Source organism: Xyrauchen texanus, chromosome 48 (genome assembly GCF_025860055.1).
Source record: "Xyrauchen texanus isolate HMW12.3.18 chromosome 48, RBS_HiC_50CHRs, whole genome shotgun sequence".
NCBI lineage: Eukaryota > Metazoa > Chordata > Actinopteri > Cypriniformes > Catostomidae > Xyrauchen > Xyrauchen texanus.
The window spans coordinates 15,084,826-15,108,790 of NC_068323.1; the positions used below are offsets into that span (position 1 = coordinate 15,084,826).

The following is a 23,965-nucleotide window of genomic DNA, read 5'->3' on the forward strand; positions in this document are numbered from 1 at the left end:
TGTATTTTCGACGATGTCGATAATGTCGACTAAACGTTTCAGCCCTAATGCAAAAGATAATATGCTTTTAAACTCGCTTGCTTTATTTGCTTGAATAAATCCGGATGTCTGTCTTTATTAAGTTTGACGTGTTTCCTCCTTTCGTCAGAAAATTGCGAAAGCAGCGTTTACAAACAGGTTTTTGCTGATCTATGATGTTTCCCTTTTCATCAGCCTCAAATGCAAATAATTTCCAATCCTGGCTTTTTCCACTTTTCATTTCGACATGATTCAGTTGAGACTCCGCAGCAGCTTTTCTTGTCGTCATCTTTTGCTTGTTGTGAGCGTTCGAAAGTTCCCGCCTCTGCATGGGTACCGGGTAGACCCGGTCCTCCGTACCTTCAGAAATTCTGGTATCGTAAATAATTTCTTGTTTGAGTACCGACTTGGTACCGGGGTACCGGTATTTTTGACAACACTACTCTACTACTCTAAACCTATTAATCTACAAAATCGTTTTGCAATATAGGCTTTTAAGAAGCAACATAAAATAATGTTACAAGAAAGATGTTAAGTCGCAGTTATGGATGTACAAACACATTCTGTTCAATAAATCGGACTGGATCCAGATGATCTCTGGTTATTTTCAGCAAATTATCATTTGAGTTCTGTGTAAATTAATTACAATTTGAATATAATGCGATCTTTCTCATCAAGTAAATTATATGTCATAATGATAGATCGCCGTGCCCCATTTCCGATAAATATTTGACAGTTTATGGCCATTATTAAAGGTAAAACTCAATGTTGGAATACAGAGAACTTTATTTCCTGAATCAAACCCAAACGATACAGTCTGATTTTAAATCCGAACCCAAAATTGCTTACCATCTCATTTCTTCTCCTAGCAAGCACTGTTGCAATAGGTTGTATATTATGTAAGCATATAGGCAGCATTCGTAACATATACTGTTTTAACAAGGCACGTCGGGCCCTTAGTACACTAGAGCAGAAGGAGAAAAATCTGGAATAATATGAACAATGCAACAGTCCCCTCTACACAGCCTGAACTTGTTCAGAAGGTTGAATCTTTGTGATAAATGCACTAAAAACAATCTATACGCAGCACAAAGAATGAAACGGAGCGCAGGTGTCTCAACAACCGTTTTTGACAATTTGAAAAGTTATTTTTAACTTGACATGTTTAAAATATGCCGACCCTTCGTGAGACGATGAAGAAAAAGCAAGACACGGTGCGGTGCAAATGTCAAAGACATTCGTCAAACATGTTTAAATAATGGGAAAACAGAACAGATGCGCGCAAAAATACATTCGGCGTCAACGGCCGCCCAACTCGTCCATTCGCGCATGTCTATGAGTGAGAGCACGTGTGCAAAACAAGTTCAGTAAGCCGGTTTATTTTTTCATTAATTACAAACCCAAAGTCTTACTTGAAAAAACGGACCCAAACCCGGCCTGAAACCCGTTGGGTTCTAGGGTCCCATCGGGCCCGGGTCGTGTTGCAGACCTCTAACGTGAGTCTCCCGTTAAAAACACAGCTGCGCATCTCGTGCCTCGCAGACGCAATATAACACTTTGGCTTACCTGAGGGAGTAACAGCTATCTCCATCACATTCCCAGTGGGTCAGAAGTTTACATACACTTTGTTATTATTATATTTTACTTCTCACAATAAGCTGGTGGAATTTTGGCCCATTCCTCCAGACAGAACTGGTGTCACTGAGTCAGGTTTGTAGGCCTACTTGCTCGCACACGATTTCTGCCCACAAATTTTCTGTCAGATTAAGGTCAGGGCTTTGTGATGGCCACTCCAATACACTGACTTTGTTGTCCTTAAGCCATTTTGACACAAATTTGGAGGTATGCTTGGGGACATTGTCCATTTGGAAGACCCATTTTTGACCGAACTTTAACTTCTTGAAATGTTGCTTCAATGTTTCCACATAATTTTCCTTCCTCATGAGGCCATCTATTTTGTGAAGTGCACCAGTCCCTCCTGCAGCAAAGCACCCCCACAACATGATGCTGGCACACCCATGCTTCACGGTTGGGATGGTGTTTTTCGGCTTGCGAGCCTCACCATTTTTCCTCCAAACATAACGATAGTTACAAGTAGTAACAATTTTGTTTCATCAGGTCCTTTGCTGTTGTTCTGGGATTGATTTGCACTTTTCACACCAAACTACTTTAATCTCTAGGGACAGAATGTGTCTCCTTCCTGAGTGGTATGATGGCTGTGTGGTCCAATGCTATTTATACTTGTACTATTGTTTGTACAGACAAACGTGGTACCTTCAGGCATTTGGAAATTACTCCCAAGGATGAACCAGTCTTTTCCCTGAGGTCTTGGCTGATTTCTTTTGATTTTCCCATGATGTCAAGCAAAGAGGCACAGAGTTTGAAGAAAGGCCTTAAAATACAACCACAGGTACACCTTGAATTAACCTTTCAGAATCTATTGGCATCATTTTCTGGAATTTTCCAAGCTACAAAGATACAGTTAATTTAGTGAATGTTCTGACCAACTGAAATTGTGATATAGTCAATTAAAAGGTGAAACAATCTCTCTGTAAACAATTGTTGGAGAAATTACTTGTGTCACGCACAAAGTTGATGTCCTAAATGATTTGCCAAAATTAGAGTTTGCTAAGTGTATGTTAATTCTGACTTCAACTGTTACTTATCCTCAGTAATCAAGATTGGTGGGCAGACATTGTTTCTGAAAAGATAACATTTTATTTCCAAGGCCTGTTTTCCCATTTGAGATCTAAACTAAAATGGTTTGATCATGTTGAACTAGATAAAGAAAAAAGTAGATCTTGCATTTAAAAAGTTGGGCACACCTGGAGAAGCCAATCTCTGTCAGCTTGATTATACATCTTTTTATTTTATAGATCTGCAAAAATTAATTAGCTCAAGTATTATGATGTCATGCTTAATTTTCTCAAAAATGTACAACATCCGCACAGGTTCTTCCAACCCAATGATGGAAACACAAGAATCAAACAAGAAATCACACCACTTTGATACGAGCATGAACACCCATGTGGTTCAACATCACATTCGACACACTGCGGCTGACTCAAAAGACCATTAACGCCCACTCTTCAAGTCATTCACCAAGGGTTGGGCCTCTACATCTTCTCACTACAGCCAAAGGGTCGTTGGTATGTTGAGAATAGCTGACCTCTTGACTGAATGATTTTCCCGGCGGCACAAGTCCACTCATATGAGCCCGGCTGGTGTTGATGTGGATCAAACGGAGATTCCCATGAGTGGCAGGATCAAATTTTCATCATAAGCTCTGGATGATCTGAGGAGGTCCTGCAAGTTGATGATTGGTGCCTGCTTATGCCCTGATGCATTACTGAGAAGGACTTAATCTACTGAGTCCGAGAACCACACTACACTGCTCGTGCAATGAGTTTCACGCTATAGATCCAGGAAATCTGAACAGTGCAACCGGAATCATTTCCAGAGTATTTTAGCACGGGGTTCTATCTGCATCAGTGAAAAAAAATGCATGTACAAGAACCTTCAATGGAACCAAAAGTCCTGAAAAATGTACGGTTCAAAAATAATGAACTAGTTAAGAACAAGAAGCGATTCTCTGTTCCCAACACGTCTTTGTCGACTAAGGGGTCTCGAGATGCGTTTTTTTTTAATGTTTGGATAATTTAGCCTGACTCAGCATCTTAAAAAGCAATACTGTTGAAATAACACAAGATATGACACCATGGCCAATTATGTTTCTATAAATGTGTATGACTGTAGGTAGTGGTGCTTTAAAGTGGATGAATTTAAAGATGCAACTTTCCGAAAAGGGTTTCATCACATAAAACTGCAACAGCTGAAGCTCAGCACACTGTTAGCAATCTAATAAAAGCACTGTCACTGAAAACATGAAAATTAAAAAAGGAAAACAAGCAACAATCCCTCAGAACAACATATATTTGACAAATGGCGAGACTGCAGGTGTGCGAGTAGGCGAGCAACAAGCTAAAGCGTTCAGTGAGTTTTTGTCTAGTCCTTATGCATTACAACAGCTCAGAGTGCAAAAAGGAAGGCAGACCTATTGACTTAACATCAGCACCTACTGTACTTCTGAGAGCCGTGCAGCAGGGATAATTTAGACCTTGACAGCGGCGTATGGAAGGCTGTGCAGATGTCAATACGCCAGTGATGGACAGGAATATCTGACGAGGTTCTGCTTTTGCTCTGCCATTCAACCATGGCGGCTCGCTGCGTGTCCGATCTCATCATGATGAGCTCTCCTGACTTAACCTGAGAACACATCTTGACATCCCACCCGAGGTGCCAAGTCAAGACTCCATTTATACATAAAAGAGGCTCAGCCAAGTTTAGCTGGCTCAAGCGCAGACAGTTAACAAATGAACTTTGCTGTCTCGATTTCAATAATTTAGCTGCAAGAGTCGGGTGTGAAGACACGGGAAGGGAAGCAAAAAAGGTGGCTGAAGTTTCTATGTGCCTGATCTACAGCAGTTGTAACATTTCTGGCATGAGAATAATTTCAATAATTACATTACATTGTGGTTTAACTCTTCTGCACATACGATCAAACCATTGTGATTACACTAGGCTGAGCTCAGACTAGTGTTGACAAAAGTACCAGTACAAGTCAATACTAATAAAATAGATATAACGATACCAGTGTTTCTGCAGTACCGATAGAACCGAGCACCAACTCAATCCGGTACCAGCGTGCAGTATGACAGACACATTCTTTAAAATGCTCACAGGCTTATTTTGAACGTGTGCTCTGTTACTACCCCTTACACTGAAAAAGACAATTAACCAAATTAAAATCGTGGCATGTCCTAGTGTGATTTATTAAACTGCTAAAAGCTACAATCTTAATGTGGATGAGCTGCATACTTTGTATATATCCTACCGCTCAAACACTGGAAACGTATCCGACATTGAGAATCATTTGTATTGTATCAGATAACAGAGCAGAGCACTGGTATAGCACAAGTTTTGGTATGGCAGAGGCCTCCTCTTTTGCACACTCCCAGCAGGTGGCACCCTAGGCCACAGACTAGTTCGCCTATGCCTAGAAATGGCCCTGCTGGGCCGAATCGTGAACTGTCCGGTAAAGTCTAAATAAATGCTAGATGCCTGAAATTGAAGAAATTATGACAGAAATATATATTTTTTAAAAACTGTATAGTAAAATGTAATATTAACTGTAGTAACAATAATAATAATAATAATAGGGCTGCAACTAATGATTATTTTGATAATCGATTAATCTAATGATTATTAGAACGATTATTCGACTACTGTCGAGTTATCCAGGGAATTTTACGCATCAGCATCTGCCTCTAACTCGAAAATGAGCATCAGTCATTCAAAAGGACACACGGAACAACTCCAAATGGATTTTCCACGACTTGTATTCATTTTTCAAAAGATTCCATAACAGATTGAACAGTAGTCAGATTCAAAGTTCAGATAGTCCAATTAAACTTTGTTTCAATTCAATTCAGTGGTACACAAATCCAGACAATCACATCAGTTTGTTCTTTTAGCTTCTTTCTTGAATTTGCTTGTTAAGTTGCTTTTTTAACCACTTAGATGAATCTTTCTTACTTGTTAACTCTTCTTAGCTTTTGTTGGATTTTATTAGCTTTTGTTAGATTTTGTTAAATTTTGATACATTTTGATAGGTTGTTAACCTTAAAGAAACAAAAAATAAACACTAGCATTACTATTAACATTTACTTAAATATAGACAAAATACTATGTGAATAAAATATTCTTATGCACAACTGTCTCAACATTCACTTATTTCTAAGTCTAAACATAATAAGCATAATATGTTTAAGCATAATAAGCCTAATAAACATTAAGTTAACAAACTGAAACAATGTGCTCACAGTTCACTGTTACTTAGTGTAAACACACACGAACAATATGTACATTGCCTCCAAACGCTAATGTTTCATATTATGATCAATTCATTTCTAAATAGTCCATGATTGTCTTCAAATAGCACAGATTAGAGAGATAATCAACCCTTTCCCGACTAGAGAGTGTTTGATCCTACCATCAGCGTCCCTGGGATGACCGTTCGCTGGTTGCGCTTTCCCTTTCTTTCCGCATTTCACTCACAGTCTTTAAGCCCGAATGCTTCTCAGGGGTAGGGCCCATTCCCTCGCAGGTTTGTCCTTGGGTTTCTGTCCTCCCACTTTGCTCAGACCTGACCCATGGTTTAAGCATAAATCCACCTGCCTTCAGGATCTCTTCGAGTCCACTAATTATCCTGGTCAGTTTCTCCTGGTCATTATGTGACGTGAGGATGTCATCTACATAGCTATCTTCTTCCAGGACTCTACGCTCCTCTTTTAGATGAGTAAACGCTAATAATCCAGCCGTTTCTCGCATGGCCAGCTGTGCGATACACCCAGCAGGGCGATCCCCAATGTTTACCCTGGTGATAGCATACTCTCCTATTTCCTCCGTTTGTGCATCTCTCCAGAGGAATCTATGGAGGTGTACTTCTTGTTCCTCCAACCACACCGAATTATACATCTTCCTAATGTCTCCCAAGGCTCAAACACTCCTTTTCTAAACCTAAGCAAAACAGCTCTTATAGGGTTCAGCACGCCAGGTCCCTTCAATAGGAGGTCGTTCATGCTCAGTCCTTTGAACTTCTGGCTACTGTTCCATACGAGACGTACCGGAGTGGTGACTGAATGTGGGTTTGGTGCTACCAGATGACTTACGTACCAGACTGGGCCGTTCCACCTGTCAATGGCTTCTTTGGTGAGCTTTATTGCGGCACCCCTCTTCACCATATCATGGACTTGAGCTGCATAGACACTTTGCCACTCAGGCACTCTTCTGAGTTGCTTCTCTGTTCTTAGGAAGGTTGCCTCCACTCCACTCCTATTATATGGGAGAGAAGCAGGGTCTTGGATCCAGGGATACTTTGCATCCCAATGGGGAGACTTGCTGTGAGAATCCGCCTGTACATAGGTGAGACCCCTTCTTATGATCTCGAGTTCTTTCTCCTCTGCTAGGGTCATCTCCTTTCCTCCAGGCTGACAGTTTCCACAGCGACAACCTCCACATTTCGGCTCACAGGCAGCTCCAATACTATCCCAGCTCCACCACTTAAGGAATTCTCGTTCGCCTGCAAGTGAGTTTTTCGTTTCAGCGCTGACTAATTTGCTTCTCTGGGGTCCCTCAGAGGTACTCAGAGATTCAACCTTCCCGAGGACTTCCTCATACTTGACTGCAGCTGTTCTCATGGACCGGGCTAAGTGTGTCTTTGACTCGTACGCAGTCATATCCACAGCTTCAAACAGATCTGGATGAGCTCCACCCACCATCTTTCCCAATGGGCTGTCCCACAAGACAAGATCTCCGACAATCCTTACTCTTTATGGAGCAAGCCTTCCTTCCCGGTGACTGAGGAGAAGTTCAATTTTTTCAGGTCTCTTCAGTTCTGCTAGGTCTACCTCTGGGAAGAATTCCTTCAGTTGCTCTGGGCTCACACCTTTGTGCACTTTAGCGATCTCCTCTAGTCCATAACAGACCAATTGGTGGGCCTTTTCCATACCCTTGGGGGTCTTAACTCTGATTCTGAGAAGGTATCTCTTGGTGCTAACTCGAATGGCCATCTTTCCAACTCCGTGAACTACTAGAGTGATCTCCTCACCTCTCAGCTTGAGCCTGTCAGCAGCTTCATGGGTAATGTAGTTTGTGTCCGATGCCAAATCGACCAGAGTCCCAATCTTCTGCCCTGCATTTGCCGTTACCTCTACTAGCATCATGATGACAGGTAGTTCTCGTAATCCACCTTCCTCCAACAGTCCCAGCTGGTTCTTACCGGATCTTCCTATTTTGGCTCTGTTGGTAAATGCTTTTCTGCATTTTTCCGCTAAATTTGGAGAAAGCTCAGATAGGAATTCCTCTTGCTCTACAGTTAATCTACCACTTTTCTTACCTTCTCTGGTGGTAATCTTGCTCTCATGCTCAGGCTTGAGCTCTACCTTTGGGCAGAGAAGGTAGTGGTGGTCTGCTGAGACTCCTCCTCTGCAATCGTTGTTCCTGCAGAGATATGTGTCCCTGCACCTGCTACTGTCCACATGGTATCCCAGGCACCTTATGCATACTCCCAGCTTTCTCACGACTGCCTTTTTCTCAATCAGTTTCAGCTCTTTGAACTTTTTGCAGAAGAAAATCTTGCCTTCGTGCTTCTCAGCCCTGCACACAATGCATAGCCCTCAGATGAGACTCCCTTTGTTGCCTTGGTAAAAGCATGACTTCTTTCGAACTTCCTCTCTGGTCTTTCCACTTTCTCGGTGACTTTGAGCTGCTCAAGTTTTTCTAGTATCTCTTCCTCTCTTTTCAGGAATTTTAGGAGTGCGTCGAAGTGGTTCTCTGATGTGATGCCACTTCTTGGGTCTGTTATCAGGACTAGCCAATCCCCCTTTATGAACTCAGGTAACTTACTCTCTATGGACTTAACTACAAGTGGGTTCTTTATCGCTCCAGTGTCCCCAAGGTCAGCGAGATCTGTAAGGGCTTTCTCCACCATCTGGATCAACTCGATCACCTTTCGTGGCTGGTTCCCCCTTACAGCAGGAAATCTTTCCAGTTCCTCGACGATTTCCAAGGCGATTGTGGTTTTATTGCCATATCGATTCGTAAACACTCTAAATATGTCTTCAGCAGTATTGTATGAGGACAGTCTGAGATCTCTTGTAATTTTGTCATCTACACTATCCAGTAGCTGGATTTTTTAACTTCAGCCGACCCAGTTGGCTCTCCTTGTTTCTGAAGGCTCTCCCAATCACTTTTCCAACGATAGAAGTCTCTTTTGTTCCCACTGAACTTTGGTAAACTTGTTGGTTTAATCCTCACTATAGGCCTGGTCTGAACAGCGGGTGCTACTGCATCTAATGATGCCCTCACGACTGTACCTCGTGGCCAGCTGTCCTCCACAACTCTCCGCGCCCTGGCAAACTCACCTTTTCTTGCTTCAAGTTCATTAATAGTCACTTTCAGCTTCCTTACACGGCTTTCCAAGTCTTTCCTCTCAATCTCAGGGGTCCATTTCTCCCAATTTGATAAAGCTCCTCCTGCTTCCTGGATAAGCCTTATGAGAAAGTTTATTTGTACTTCATAGTTCTCATACCCGTCACTTTCGATGAGTATGTTTGCTACGCTGATTGCAGGCTTCCTCCGCCATGAAGACTGCGGCTGACACCTCATTGTGACCATATCTTGACCAGAGATTATCCTGAACAATCTCCTTGACTTCCTCGAATTTCAAGTCACAATACTCTGCTGTCCTCCTAAAGTCAGCTTCCTGCTGCACTAAAAGTGCTGCCTCTTTGCCAACATCTTGACCATCTTCCGCCTCAGCCAGCAGCCCAAATTTATAGTCATCGTTGGTCTCAAAGACTTTCCTTGCAATGGATGAGAGCTTCTCAAATTCTTCCTTGAGCTCTACCTCCACCAACCTGTGCACTTCTCTGCAGAGGAAGTTAGCTTGTCTGGTAAAACTGATCTTTGCAGAAGTTCTTTCTTTCTTGAGCTGCCCGATCGGCTTTCCAACCGCATCCTCAGCCATTTTTGGATGATCCACTTAACACTTTCTTCGTGTTAACAGTCTTTCCGTGAACTTCACCAAACTCGATCCTCTCATACACTGTATGAGTCCAGCTACTATGCGCTGCCACGAGTGTAAATGTCCACTGCTGCTATGCTGACTGTCAGAATTGGTTATCAACTGTCGAAGTTATCCAGGGAATTTTACGCATCAGCATCTGCCTCTAACTTCGAAAATGAGCATCAGTCATTCAAAAGGACACACGGAACAACTCCAAATGGATTTTCCACGACTTGTATTCATTTTTCAAAAGATTCCATAACAGATTGAACAGTAGTCAGATTCAAAGTTCAGATAGTCCAATTAAACTCTGTTTCAATTCAATTCAGTGGTACACAAATCCAGACAATCACATCAGTTTGTTCTTTTAGCTTCTTTCTTGAATTTGCTTGTTAAGTTGCTTTTTTAACCACTTAGATGAATCTTTCTTACTTGTTAACTCTTCTTAGCTTTTGTTGGATTTTATTAGCTTTTGTTAGATTTTGTTAAATTTTGATACATTTTGATACATTTTGATACATTTTGATAGGTTGATAACCTTAAAGAAACAAAAAATAAACACTAGCATTACTATTAACATTTACTTAAATATAGACAAAATACTATGTGAATAAAATATTCTTATGCACAACTGTCTCAACATTCACTTATTTCTAAGTCTAAACATAATAAGCATAATATGTTTAAGCATAATAAGCCTAATAAACATTAAGTTAACAAACTGAAACAATGTGCTCACAGTTCACTGTTACTTAGTGTAAACACACACTAACAATATGTACATTGCCTCCAAACGCTAATGTTTCATATTATGATCAATTCATTTCTAAATAGTCCATGATTGTCTTCAAATAGCACAGATTAGAGAGATAATCAACCCTTTCCCGACTAGAGAGTGTTTGATCCTACCATCAGCGTCCCTGGGATGACCGTTCAGCTGGTTGCGCTTTCCCTTTCTTTCCGCGATTTCACTCACAGTCTTTAAGCCCGAATGCTTCTCCACATAGAAGACACTTGTGCCACTGGATAATGATATCTTATCCTTCTTTCTGCACTCAGTTTTCTCTGCTCGCATCCACTAACAGCTTTTACTTCCGTAAACTCTCCGCTGTTTCCGTTGCTTTCCGTCGCTTCTCTCTACGTCACATTAAGTGCAATTTTTATTTTATTTTTTATTTTTTTTTTTTTTAAACAGTATCTTTTCCTTAAAACTGCGTTTAGCTTCACAACTACATTTCATGCTGCACTAAGAGTGTGAGCTCGAGGGACGAGTGTACCGTCACAAAGTGTGCATCAACCGGGTGCAGTATCCTTAGATCAGTACATTCACGCACGCAACTCATAAAAGAGGTCCTGACCGCACAGAGAAATGTCAGTTTCGGAGTTTGTAGTTAATTGCATGATCTGCTTCTGTATTATTTGAATTTCAATAAAGCTTTAACGCATTAAATATAACTGCACTTAAGATGTAACGCCTGGGTGTTTCGTTTAAAGAGCTCCAGCTCCACTTATACCACAACGAGAGTGCTTACGAATTTACTTGTTTTTTTTATGTATAATTCCTTCCTACTTTGCGATCTACATCACCTGAAGCCATTTGGAAAGTTTAAAGTGCTTCTGGACTGTGATCTGTGTAACTCTTACTCTCCTCAGTCAGACGTGAGCAGCAGTGCTGCTCTCGCGCGCCATCGTTACATTTTAATGTGATCCAGTGTTACATTAAATGAGATCAAACGAATATTCGACAATGAAACTTGTCGATAATGTGGACTAATCGTTTCAGCCCAAAATAACAAAAATAATCAAGCAATATATTACAAGCAAGACTGCTGTTAAATAAAAGTTTGACAAAAAATAAATAAATACAATACCATGTTGAAAATTTCCATTTTCTCTTGTTAAAGGTTAAGATTAAATTGGTTAGATGCCATTTTGATTATTAAATTAAATGTAACTTTAAAACACGGAGTTCTGGAAAATTATAATAATTAAACTATAATTATTAAATTAACGTTCAGTTAATGTTAATAAAGTTGATGTTCAGTAGCACATTATCATATTTGTGGTATCGAAATTGGTATCGAGAACTGTGCAATTTCACTGATATCGACTACTGAAATTTTGGCACTGTGACAACACTAGCTCAGATATGTACGATTAAACCGGTTTGATCTGCATTCATGCTGCTGTTTAGAAGCAAAAGTCGAACTAAAGTGGAATTCATAATGAACCAGCTGCTCAAATAGTCTTTTCAACATCACAATATCTTTCATTTATATGTTACAAACATTAATCAAATATAAAGCCGTTACCGTCAGAGAGTACGGTTTTGATGCAGCACTGTGGCCATGTTTTCTGACATCAAACAAAGAATATACAAACTAGTCACTCTACTTGAGCCTTCTCCCATTCCGTCCGTCACTCATTCTAGCTACTTCCAGGGCTGGAAATGCAGAAGGGCTAGGTTTTAAAAACCTTCTATGCTCCTCCTTTTGTATGCTTATGTGACGAGAAAAACACAGAATCCCATCATGCATTGCAAAGAAAATATGGCGCCGTGCATAGCAGGCAAGCAAGATCACAATTGCAACTTATCTATTATAATCAATCATTATAAATATCTAAAACCCACATTATATATTTGATAATATATAGTCTTACATTCAGTGCACCTGCTGTGATGTACTCTGTCCTCCAATGCATCTGCAGTGAAGTGTAAGTTAAGGTTGTTTTTTAATTACAGTGCGCATTAAAGAACTCACGCTGGGGGTGTCCGTCAGTACAGGAGAAACTCACATGCGAAAGGGTTAACACTACCGAAACTGAAGTGCTTTTTATCCCATTTGTAGCAGGACTACCTGTTTGGCTAACGAATTGAAGATAGGGGAGAGTTCAAGAAACGTGTTTGAAACCATCTTTATTTTTGCCATACCATTTTGTGCCACTAGTGGTGCAAAACTAACAATTAAATTATAATTTTTACATTTAGATTTAGCATGTTATAGTAAACTTAAACTGGCACTGCATAGATCTGAACCAGTAAACAAAATTATCGTGGGCCAAGACAACTTATCATGGTGATCACACAGAAACACGTTACCTCAGATGTAACTTGGGTATGAAACGGCAAATTGAGTGTAAGAAGCGTAAAAGTGTAGTCTACAAGCTCTGTTTAAATGGTTTGCAAACTCAGCACATTTGATTTTATCATTCCAATATTATGATGTGCAGTCATAATATAGTTGGTCTAGTATTTTACATTGTTCCAAATTCTTGTACGTTGACAACTTTTAAAAGAGCACACTGATAATCTTTCATTCATAACAGAGAGGCAAATAGTCCTAAATAATAAATGTTGATAAACTTTCATGAGTCAATCCTCAATAATCTCAATTATTCTCATGAAAGCAGAGCAAGTACAACACGCACAAAAACAGACATTTCCGCATTACAACTGAGAGCAATCATTAAATATGCCCCTAAATAATTACAGAGAACATCTCTCTTCAAAGTAAACTTAAAAACCCCATACATCCAGCTATCAAAGATGCCAAATTAATTGATTTCCATGAGTATCTGAGAGCGAAGTTTATCCAAAACAGAGCAAATCAAACGCTCTTCATGAGAACAACGGTTTCTATGCAAATGCTTGATTCCCTTTATATGAAGCTGAAAACACCACTATGGAGGAGGCAGAACCATCTGGATGAAATCAAATCCATGCATTCAGACCTTCTTTGCCTCTTAGACACACCAATAAACTTGGGGAATCCAGAGAAGTGCTCAAGATGTTGAGGCAAAACAGGAGATGAAGATTAGATAAGAATCTGTTTTGATTAATTTCTACTCCAAACACCACAGCACACAATGCCTTCTAATTGTTTGTGGAATTCCACAAAATTTGTAAAATTATATTTAACGTACTCCAACCTGTGGATCTTCCATTATCAAGATGAACGGTGATGAACCAGAGCTTGAGATTTGTTTTGAAATCTGTTCACTTAAAAACTAATCAAAGTCAACGATGCTGCAATGACTTGACATAACTGTAATTCCTAGATTGTTCAGAGTTCACCTTGTCAGACTTAGAGATAGTTTAGTCAAAAATGTTACTTAATTCTGTAATTATATATTAGTGATGTGGAACACAAAAAGGGAAATGTAGTGAGAATGTGCAGGCCAATCTTTTCGATTTCGATTTCGATATCTGCACTGTCAAGCCCCGTTCACACCGCAAGCGGCATCGTGCGACGAAGCAAAATGATCCATTCATTTTCAATGAGAGTGCAGCGACTTCTGGCAATACAAGTTGTCGCGACTGTTGGCGACAGAGATCGCCATGGGGAGCGACAAGTTGAGAAAATGTCAACTTTATGCAAATGATGAGTGACATTCGCGAGCAACTACCAATGAGAGTGAAGACAGAGGAGCTAAAATCATCCGTCTCCAGGCAGGATGAGTGTGAGATACTGGAGACGACTTGAGTGCAGGCAAGACTGAGGAGAAGTTAAAAGTTTCTGTGAGTGATTTCACTGTTATATATCATTCTTCTGTAACCGCATACATATATAAGGCCTAATAAAATGATGCGTGGAAAACTGTGTCGGCATTCTGAGCGAGTCTGATTCTTATGTTGGTATACAGTTCATCTTGTTTAATGTTATGATGCATTAAACACTGCTGCATGTTATATAAAAAGCTCTCCCCTGAAGAATGTGCATTGTTATGCTACGTTCACACCGGACGCGAATAGCGCGTCAAATTCGCGCCTACCGCGTCTATTTATACGCTTGACCACTTTGAATCCTTGCGAATGGATTCAAAGTGGTCAAGCTGTATAACTAGACGCGTAGCGCTGAATTTGACGCTTATTCAGGTCCGTGTAACGTAGCATAACAATGCACATTCTTCAGGGAGAGCTTTTATATAAAAACAAAAGTTTGAAGCGAAATTTACGCGACGACGCGCCGGAGGCTGAAACTCGTTGACGGCCATCTTTTTACAAGATGGCTGATGTTGATCGAGCATTCGTGGAGAGAGTCACCGCTCTGTATTTGCTCTGGAGAGCAGAACAGCGGCGTATGGGTCATCGTCGCCGTGCTTGGGTCCACCAGCGGGGCGGGACATGCTGGAGAGGAGCCACTGCCAGGTCTGGGTCGGGTTGCGGCCAACAACTCCTCCAGAGAGGCACTCGGGTGAGGGATGTCTTCATGGCACACTTCTCGTGGAGGGAGCAGTACCATGGCAGCCGACGGAGTAGCGTTTGAAGTCCTCCTCATGACTTCCCCACAACGGCTCTTTTAAGAGCCACCCACAAACCTATAAAGAGCTAAACTATCTAAAAATAGTCCATTATTATTATATTTTGTATTTTTTTTCCCAGGTTGTCAGCCCCAGTTCGGATGTCAGGTCCACAACATGCACATTTATTAAGTTGAGACTTTTTAAAAATGTCAGGTTTTCCATGGTAGTATATCAGGTTAAATTATTTATTTATTTTTGTTTTGATGATAAATGGAGCCAGCCTCCAAAAGTAATTAACCTGTCCTGTGTTTTTTCCTTATTCAACACTGTCCAGACACTAATGTTGGTTGTCTTTACATTACAATAATAATGAAAGTTTACGTCACTTTACCTCCTGAGTGACAGCAGGCAGCTAGGCTCCTGATTGGTTAACGCGCAATTGACGCCAAAGTTCAGATTTTTCAACTCGGCGGCAGACGCGAATTAGCGTCAAGCGCGAATGCACAAAATGCACCATTCAGCGTAGCACGCCAGACGCTCAATTCGCGGCATTAGCGTGAACTTGACGCTGAATGAGGCGTATTCGCGTCTACCGCGCCGCACTCTACGCCTCATTCGCGCCGCAGGAATTTTTTACGCGCGTAACGCGTCTTTGCATTGACTTACCATTGAAATCGCTCGCGCCTGACGCGCTATTCGTGTCCGGTGTGAACGCAGCATTAGAGGCAAAATAACAGATTCCTTGTCAAATTAGTATGATGTCTTAGTTTTATCGGCAGTCTCATCTGTAAACATTATTTCACAATTGTATTATAAAATTGTATTATAGTCCACCAATAATGTTGAAGCGGCGGCAGCAGTAGGAACGCCCACCAGCGACACAGGTCGCAAAGTCTAGCGACATGCCGCCCGCGTTGTGAATGGAGCTTCAAACTCCAAAATGATAACGCTAATGTTTTTTCAATACCGTACTAAAATAACTCTGGCAGTGTTTCTTCAGTTTTCTTCCAGGATAACCTTGTACGTGGCTTGATTCATGTGTCCTTCACAAAGACGAATCTACCCAATTCCAGCCTTGATGAAGCACCCCCAGATCATCACAATCCTCAACCAAATTTTACAGTGGGTGTGAGACACTGTGGCTTCAGGTCTCCATCTAACCATTAGACGATTAGGTGGATGATCGGTGATGATCTGGGGGTGCTTTGGTCAGGCTGGAATTGGGCAGATTCATCTTTATGAGGGATGTGTTAATCAAGCCACGTACAAGGAAAACTGGCTTCCTTCTGCTCTGACAATGTTCCCAAACTCTGAGGATTGGTTTTTCGAGCACGACAATGCTCAATGCCACACAGCCACGTCAATCAAGGTGTGGATAGATTAAGACCCTGTCATGGCCAGCCCATTCTCCAGACCTGAACCCCACAGAAAACCTCTGAAACAGGGGTCGGCAACCTTTTTGACATGGAGTGCCATTTCTTTCTTATTAAATAAACAATTTTTCATTACAAATGCTTTTATCAGCATAACAGTTTGAGTGAAATATTTGTGTAAAACCCAATGATTATGACACAATCATGATCCTGCATGTGAATTTTTCACAGAGCATCTTGTGAAAGTGCTTAAATGAAAGAAAACCTGTTATTTTGTACAAAATGAGTTAACACAGTTAATGTTACAAATTTGCTTATTTGATTACCGATCGCAAATTTGTGAGGACTCTATATTTCTTATATTCATACTTTATATTAAATCACGCAAAGGGGCATGCAAAATATAGCGAGAGAGGAGCAGGCCATTTTTCACCCCAGTATTACAATTTACATCTTGATGTAATCCTCCTCATGATCACGAAGCGTGTTTTCATTAGGGATGTACGATCCGGTACCTGGATCAGTATCAACTCAGATACTGAAGCTTTTAGATGGATCGGGTGTCGGACCAACGAGCCCGATCCAACTCAGTTATTGTTTTCGTCATGTTCGTTACTGTCAAGCTCCAGAAATTACATAAAAGAACCATAAAAACACCATTAAAGCAGTTCATATGACTCAATGCATTTTATTCAAAGCCACTTGAAGACATGTGATAGCTCTGTGAATCACAAAAGGCTGTGTTTAATAAGTAAATATATAGTATGCGCAGCACCAGCGCGTTAGTGAATGGTGCTGCTTAGGGCTGCACAATTAATCGAAATAAAATCGAAACCGCGATATGACCTTGTGCGATTATTAAATTGCAAAGGTCTCCGATTTAATTAAATAAATATTCTGCTCTCTTCAAAGTTTATTTGTGCGGCAGTCTATATTAAGTCAAAGAATTGTTAGTGTTTTCAGAGCGGTTCTGTGCTCCACAACTCCCTAATGTTCCCTCATGCTTAGAGTAACAGAAGTGCTCAGAGTTTGGTTCCGTTTGCTTACGTGCACTAAATGCTTTATTTACACTAAACTGGCACATCCTGCGTGAAGCGTTTTTTATTATTATGTGTCCGCAAGGCACATGTATCATAATAAAAATGCAGAATACAAGATGGGGAATAATTCAAACATCTTTATTAAATGATTGCTGAGCAAACAGCATTAACAGTAACAGTTGTAGAGTCCAGAAACATGCGCTCTTCATTCTCCTGTCATTTGTTTCCCTCACGAGAGAGTGTGTCGCCCTTATTACACTCCCAGCAGAAACAAGTGAATTTATATTTGAAATAGGGGTGTACCGATCGATCGGCCACTGAATAAAATCGGCCGATATTAGTCTTAAATCCATGATCGTCGATCGTCCGATTGTGCCTAGAATCAGGGCTGATCTATTTTGTAGCACAGAGGGAATCACACATACACTGCTCTGATTAATGAGCGCTTGCTCAGCCCTTGAAGCATGACAGAGTGGCCTCTGAAGGGCGAGTTGATGGCAATTCAAGCATTCATGAATTTAAACTTTCAGACATGTAATTAAAAAAAATGCGTAAGAATTACACATGTATGAAGTTGCCCATTTTCTAGAGTCATTACTATAGTCATTCTGACTCATTACACAGAAAGCAGGAAGAGGATAAAGAGGCTGCTAATGGGTATAAAAACTAATTAAACAACAAATAAACATGCAAATACAAATCGGAGTACATGTGATGTAAAGTGAGTCATGACAATCAGACGTTGTGTGGAGCGATAGAGACTGTTTGAGCAATCATGAACGCTTTTAGCTTTTCTCTCTTTAACATGAGCGATCTCTGTGCCAATCATACATCTCTCCAGGTGCTCTCAATATCTCATAAGTCATTCATCTCAGTGCTATTCTGTGAGGATCCCAATTTAAATCGGATTAATGTTGGTCACAATACCACTAATAACAAATATAACGGTTTAATCTTCAATAACGGCACTGCGTCTTCACGCATTTGCTTAGTTAGTGATGTGTGTTACAACAAGATGCCAAAGACAAAGATTTTAATGATTTCTCACTGTAGCATTTTTAGAGCTGTTTTCAATACAAATCAATGTTAGCAATTCACAATTAATGTAATTTGAATGTAATTTTGGTCAAACTTAATAAAAAGGTTTCATTTCTTTAACATTAGTAGATGCATTAGGTATCATGAACAAACAATGAACATTATATTTTTACAGCATTTATTAATCATAAATGTTAGTTAATAAAAATACAATTGTTCATGGAACCTTTTTGTATAGAGTTAAAGAAATCGGGGATTGGGGGGCCTGGGTAGCTCAGTGGTAAAGACACTGGCTACCACCCCTGGAGTTCGCTAGTTCGATTCCCAGGGTATGCTGAGTGACTCCAGCCAGGTCTCCTAAGAAAACAAATTGGCCTGGTTACTAGGGAGGTTAGAGTAACATGAGGTAACCTCCTTGTGGTCACTATAATATGGGTCGTTATCAGTGGGGCAGGTGGTGAGTTGAGAGTGGATGAAGCGGTGGATGGCATGAAGCCTCCACACGCGCTATGTCTCCGTGGCAACGTGCTCAACAAGCCACATGATAAGATGCATGGGTTGACGGTCTCAGACGCAGAGGCAGTTGGGATTCGTACTTTGCCACCCAGATTGAGGCGAATCAATACGCTACCACGAGGACTTAAAAGCACATTGGAATTGGGCATGCCAAATTGGGATAAAAAGGGGAGATAAATAAATAACCAGGGATTGGTATCAGCCTCAAATTTCCTGATCGGTGCACCACTAATTTTAGACAAACTATAAAATACAGCCCTTTACAGCAACAAAAAACAGCAACTTTAAAAATGAGCCCTTCTTGGACTTTCTAGCTAACATTATCTTAGAGATGGAATCCAGCAAACGTCTGGCTCCTATCACAACATTGACTCCGTGCAAGCCAAAAAAACATTAATCTGCTGAATCCAGTCTGACCACGTGATCATGGTCGAGCGAAAACTAGATTGAACATTGGCAGGGCATTTGATTTCTTCGTTCAGTTTTCTGGATCAAAACTGACCCTAAATTGGCGTTCTTCTTATTGGACAGGTAAACTTGCATAAATGCAAAGCATGTGAAATACAGTGCCATAAGGATTGATCTGTGTAACTTTAACTAAACTACAATAACACATGAAATGAATGCTAGGCAATGGTCAAGATAATGCAAAAAGACCCATTCATTAGTTTAACGTTACTTGGTTATACAGAAAATATTTACGTTGTATTATTCTAAAACAATAGCACATCGATATATCAAAATGACAGTTTTGATGGAAATCACATCAATACTGAATTGTGTCAACATATTTATAACACAGTCAATTTATAAACAGTTCCTGTCATCATCCACCAAATTTAGCTAACAGCTATTGATAAAGTTGGCTAGTTAGCTAACGCCGACATAGGCTATCGTATAAACGCAGTCAATGTATCATGGTAAGAAAAGTGATTACTTCAAACTATTGTCTTGCATAGTCAGACCTATATCCACACTTTAAGCCCTGTTCCTGCACTGAAGAGTCAAATATAATATACAGTTGCAAAGTTTGTAGTAAAATAATCATAACTGTGTAATTTTAATTATGATACCTCATCTGTCAGCATGATGATGGTGAATCACGTTCAGTCTCTTTGTACGTTACGTCATTGTTTTGGTTGATGCTCTCTCGCGTCTCTATGGAGTGTGAGCACAAGCACGAGCAACAGGTAGCTGGCTGCAGTTCAATTAATGGCCACAGGTGTCATTAATAACAAGGGTTTCTGAATACTGCACTTTTAAGGAGGGTGCACCTGTATGATGGGTTGGAAATCTCAAGGATTCATAGTGGTGTTTTCCTTATTACATCATGTGTTGTTCTGAAAGCAAAAAGAAACAACTGAAATACGGAATGTAGGCTGTCATCCACACAGCCTGACCGAAGCAACGCGGGTGCGTTTACTCGCACAATTAACCAAAAACCTTTTGTTTAGCCTCCCATTCAGCTCATGAAAACACGCTGTGTGATCATGAGGAAGGATTGTAGATGTAGATTGGAATGCATGTGCGGAATTTATATAAATAAAATAGTCTATTCCTATTGCTGGTGTGCCAGTGATTACCCCTCTCCGTGCCAATGCTGGCATGCAGGCCATAGGCTGCCGACTCTGAAATGGGATCAAGAGGAAGATGGATGGCCACAAGCCATCAAACAAAGCAGAGCTGCTTGAATTTTTGCGCCAGAAGTGGCATAAAGTCACCCAACAGCAATGTGAAAGACTGGTAGAGAGCATGGCAAGACGTATGAAAGCTGTGATTGGATATCAGTGTTATTCCACCAAATCCTGATTTCTGAACTTATCCCAAGTTAAAACATTAGTATTGTGTTGTTTATAAATGAATATGAACTTGTTTTCTTTGTACTATTCGAGGTCTGAAAACACTGCATCTTTTTAGTTATTTTGACCAGTTGTCATTTTCTGCAAATAAATGCTCTAAATGAAAATATTTTTATTTGGAATTTGGAAGAAATGCTGCCAGTATTAAAACAAAACTGTTCATTTTACTCAAATACATACCTATAAATAGTAAATCCAGAGAAACTGATAATTTTGCAGTCATCTCTTAATTTTTTCCAAGGCTGAATATCACGAAACATACATTGCAATCAGTGTAATCAGATTCCTGAACGAATGACACTTTTAAGCCGGTTCGCAGATTTTTTATTTAGAACTATTATACATTTTGTTCTTAAAGTAAGAGTCATTAATGGATCCGTTAAGGAATCAGAATCAAGAGGAATCAGAATAGTTTAATTCTGATTCCCATTCCTAGTCGCCATTCAGTTTGACTGCATGGAAAAGAGTGGCCAGTACATACTTCAACATTTCTACTTTTGCATTCCACGCAATAAATTCAAATGGGTTTGACATGAGAGGGAGTAAAAGTAACAGAATTTTCATTTCTGAGGCAACTATCCCATTAAAGACAATTTCTCCCATCAGAATATTATCAGAAGCCAGCATTAACGAACAAAAGCCAACATTTCCATGTTGTTGGCTGGCCAAGGACAGAAATGAATGATGTCTCATCCTGATTAGTGCATTCTAAATCGACTGTAAAATCTGTTCCTTAATGTTAATAACACCTTTGCTTAACTGGTGCCGAAGAATTTGAATATCCTCCCGAAGCAACAACATCACAAAGCCTGTGTGGTCACAACACATCACCCTTAAATACAACATGTGAAACGGTAACCTGCAGCGTTAATGCGGTGCCCGTGGCACCTACACAAGAAGAGCGGTCTACATCCTTGCACATTCGTACACACAACCTGCATGATGGACACACAACACTTTGTATTCATTCAAGCCAGTGATTAAATGAAAATGTCCACAGGGTATGAAATATATTAAAGTGAAGGACTTTCTTGGAAATATAACAAATTGAGATTGGGACTGTAAGAGGTAAAACCTTAAACTTTGGGAAGCTTTTCACACAATACCTACAAATGCTTTTGTGAGGACTTGATAACTTCTCTTGCACTGACAAAAGGATGCTGATCTCCCATGCACCAAATTCTCACACCGATCATGCACACTGATCTAAAATCATTTACATCCATAGAAGTCATATTTGTTCATTGTTTTTCTTCCAAGTTGTTTATATCTCCACAACAGCTGAAGATAATCACATACTCACATACTAAAGTTCTTGGCATAGTCTGAGACTCTGACACAGTAGCATATGACCCCCCATATGACAGAGATAAGACTCCAGATTTATCAAGAACATGTCATTTTAGGAGAGGCTACGTTACATTATAGGATTGTGCTATTTGTGTAATTATGACAACAGATTGTACACAACACTGTATACATATCACATGGTGATCTACTATAAAAACAATACTCAAGTAAACAGTGCATGATAAATGTTCAATTTGGAAAAAGTCACTAAACTTTCAGCAACTTTTGGCACATGAGCAGCCGGTATTCTCATGCATATGTGAAACGTTAACGACATTATCACAAAACGACCTATAAGTAGATATGGATGCACCATTGTCACCTGTACGAATGAAGCAATACATATTTTAATATACGTTTATCCATGTAAACAGACATACATTTGTAGCCAAAACAAGCACAAATCCACACAATTAAACCATGCATTTAGGGGATCAACCAGTAAGGATACCATAAACCAAACATGATCAGCTACTAAAACATCACCATAACTTTGATGCATGTTTAATCCAGCGCTGAATGAGCCTGGTGCACATATCTATCAGAGCAACTTTTAAACAACAAGTAATAATATATCAGCAAAACTATCCTCTGCTATTAAAAGACTTTCCCTGATGCGCGAGCTTTATCAGTTCAAAACAAAACAGATGAGAGCGTACAAACATCCATCAGATCGCACGCAAGTCGCGCGCGCGCCATTAGAACTTCGATAAAAGCATAATGCATGGGGAAAATAAAAGAATTAAAGTGTAAACCAGCGATAAAGTTAGGAATATGCACCATCGTACCGGCGAACTTCACTCCAGTGTGCAAGTGCGCACAGAATACACCTTAAAACAATAGTGCTCACAGTTTTAGAAAGTTACAAGTCGGAAATAAGTTAAAGCACGCGCGATTCACTTACTTTTCTCTCGCTTGACTATCGGAAGGGACGACAGCTCCTTTACCTTTGGCGTACATGCTGGATTCTGTTTTAAGACTTTTACCCCACTCAACACCTGTCAAAGAAAGCAGCCAGGAAAACGTTCTATCTCCATAGCTACCCCCCTTTAGTGTTTTCCCTCCACCCCCCTCCTCTCTCTCCTTTTTTTTACATCTCCAACATTGGCCACAAATCAGGCACAGTTTCTATTGGGGGGGACTTGAAACAGGTCGCTGGTGATTTTTTTCCCTCTCTTGCGCTGTTCCAGGAATGCGTTCGCACTCCCTCCGCGCTAGGAAAGGTGGGGGCCTCTTAAAGGGGAACGCACACCCTCTCGTCGTGTTTACTAGACTAAGGGACGAATATGATAAAGACCGTAACATTGCCTCGGGCCTTCGTGTTGGACTTTGAGGTTTTTGAAAGAACGAATTTAGGCTTGTGTTCCAAGGTTGAGAATCTGAGAATACAATTTTTTCCATGCTGCAATAGATTTGTGCCAAATGATTTACATTTTGGCTATGTAAGAAATATGCCAAAATTCATGAGAAAGAAGTAAAATACTTCACAAAAACAAATATCCATTTGTGGTAGTTAATGTTGGATTGTGTATGTATTGTGGCTTCAAGGTCACCTTGGAGTCTCCAACGACCTAAAAAAGCACAAAAGTCAGGTTCCTGAAGTAAAAATGCCATTATTTTGTCAAATATGTCAAGTCTTTTTTAGCAAGTTAGGTCACACAGCAGCCATCTTTTGAACCGGGGCGGGGTTTACAATTTCTGAGGCCCCAAGCCACTGACCAAGTTGGGGCCCCATTTTTGAAGTTTTTGCTTTAAAATGTACATAACATGTATTTGAAATCATAATTTTAAATTCATCCAATCAACCATTGTTGCCAAGTACATTCAAAATGTTTAATTAAATAAAAATCTAGTTAAAGATTATCACATACTCGATGTTTTACTCCAGTTTTTCCTTAA

The 23,965-nt window shown here is 40.2% G+C and overlaps 1 protein-coding gene across 2 annotated transcripts in view; it reads right to left on the bottom strand.

Annotated features, from left to right (window-relative positions):
* The window catches only part of LOC127639683 (single-stranded DNA-binding protein 3-like), a 101,298-nt gene extending 78,107 nt beyond the window's left edge, over positions 1-23,191 (bottom strand). For both annotated transcript variants that reach the window (XM_052121830.1, XM_052121831.1), the window contains exon 1: positions 22,971-23,191. In XM_052121830.1, coding sequence (XP_051977790.1) covers positions 22,971-23,026 — 56 coding nt within the window. In that variant the 5' untranslated portion in view covers positions 23,027-23,191. The remainder of the gene's footprint in view (positions 1-22,970) is intronic.
* Positions 23,192-23,965: the final 774 nt, after the last annotated feature.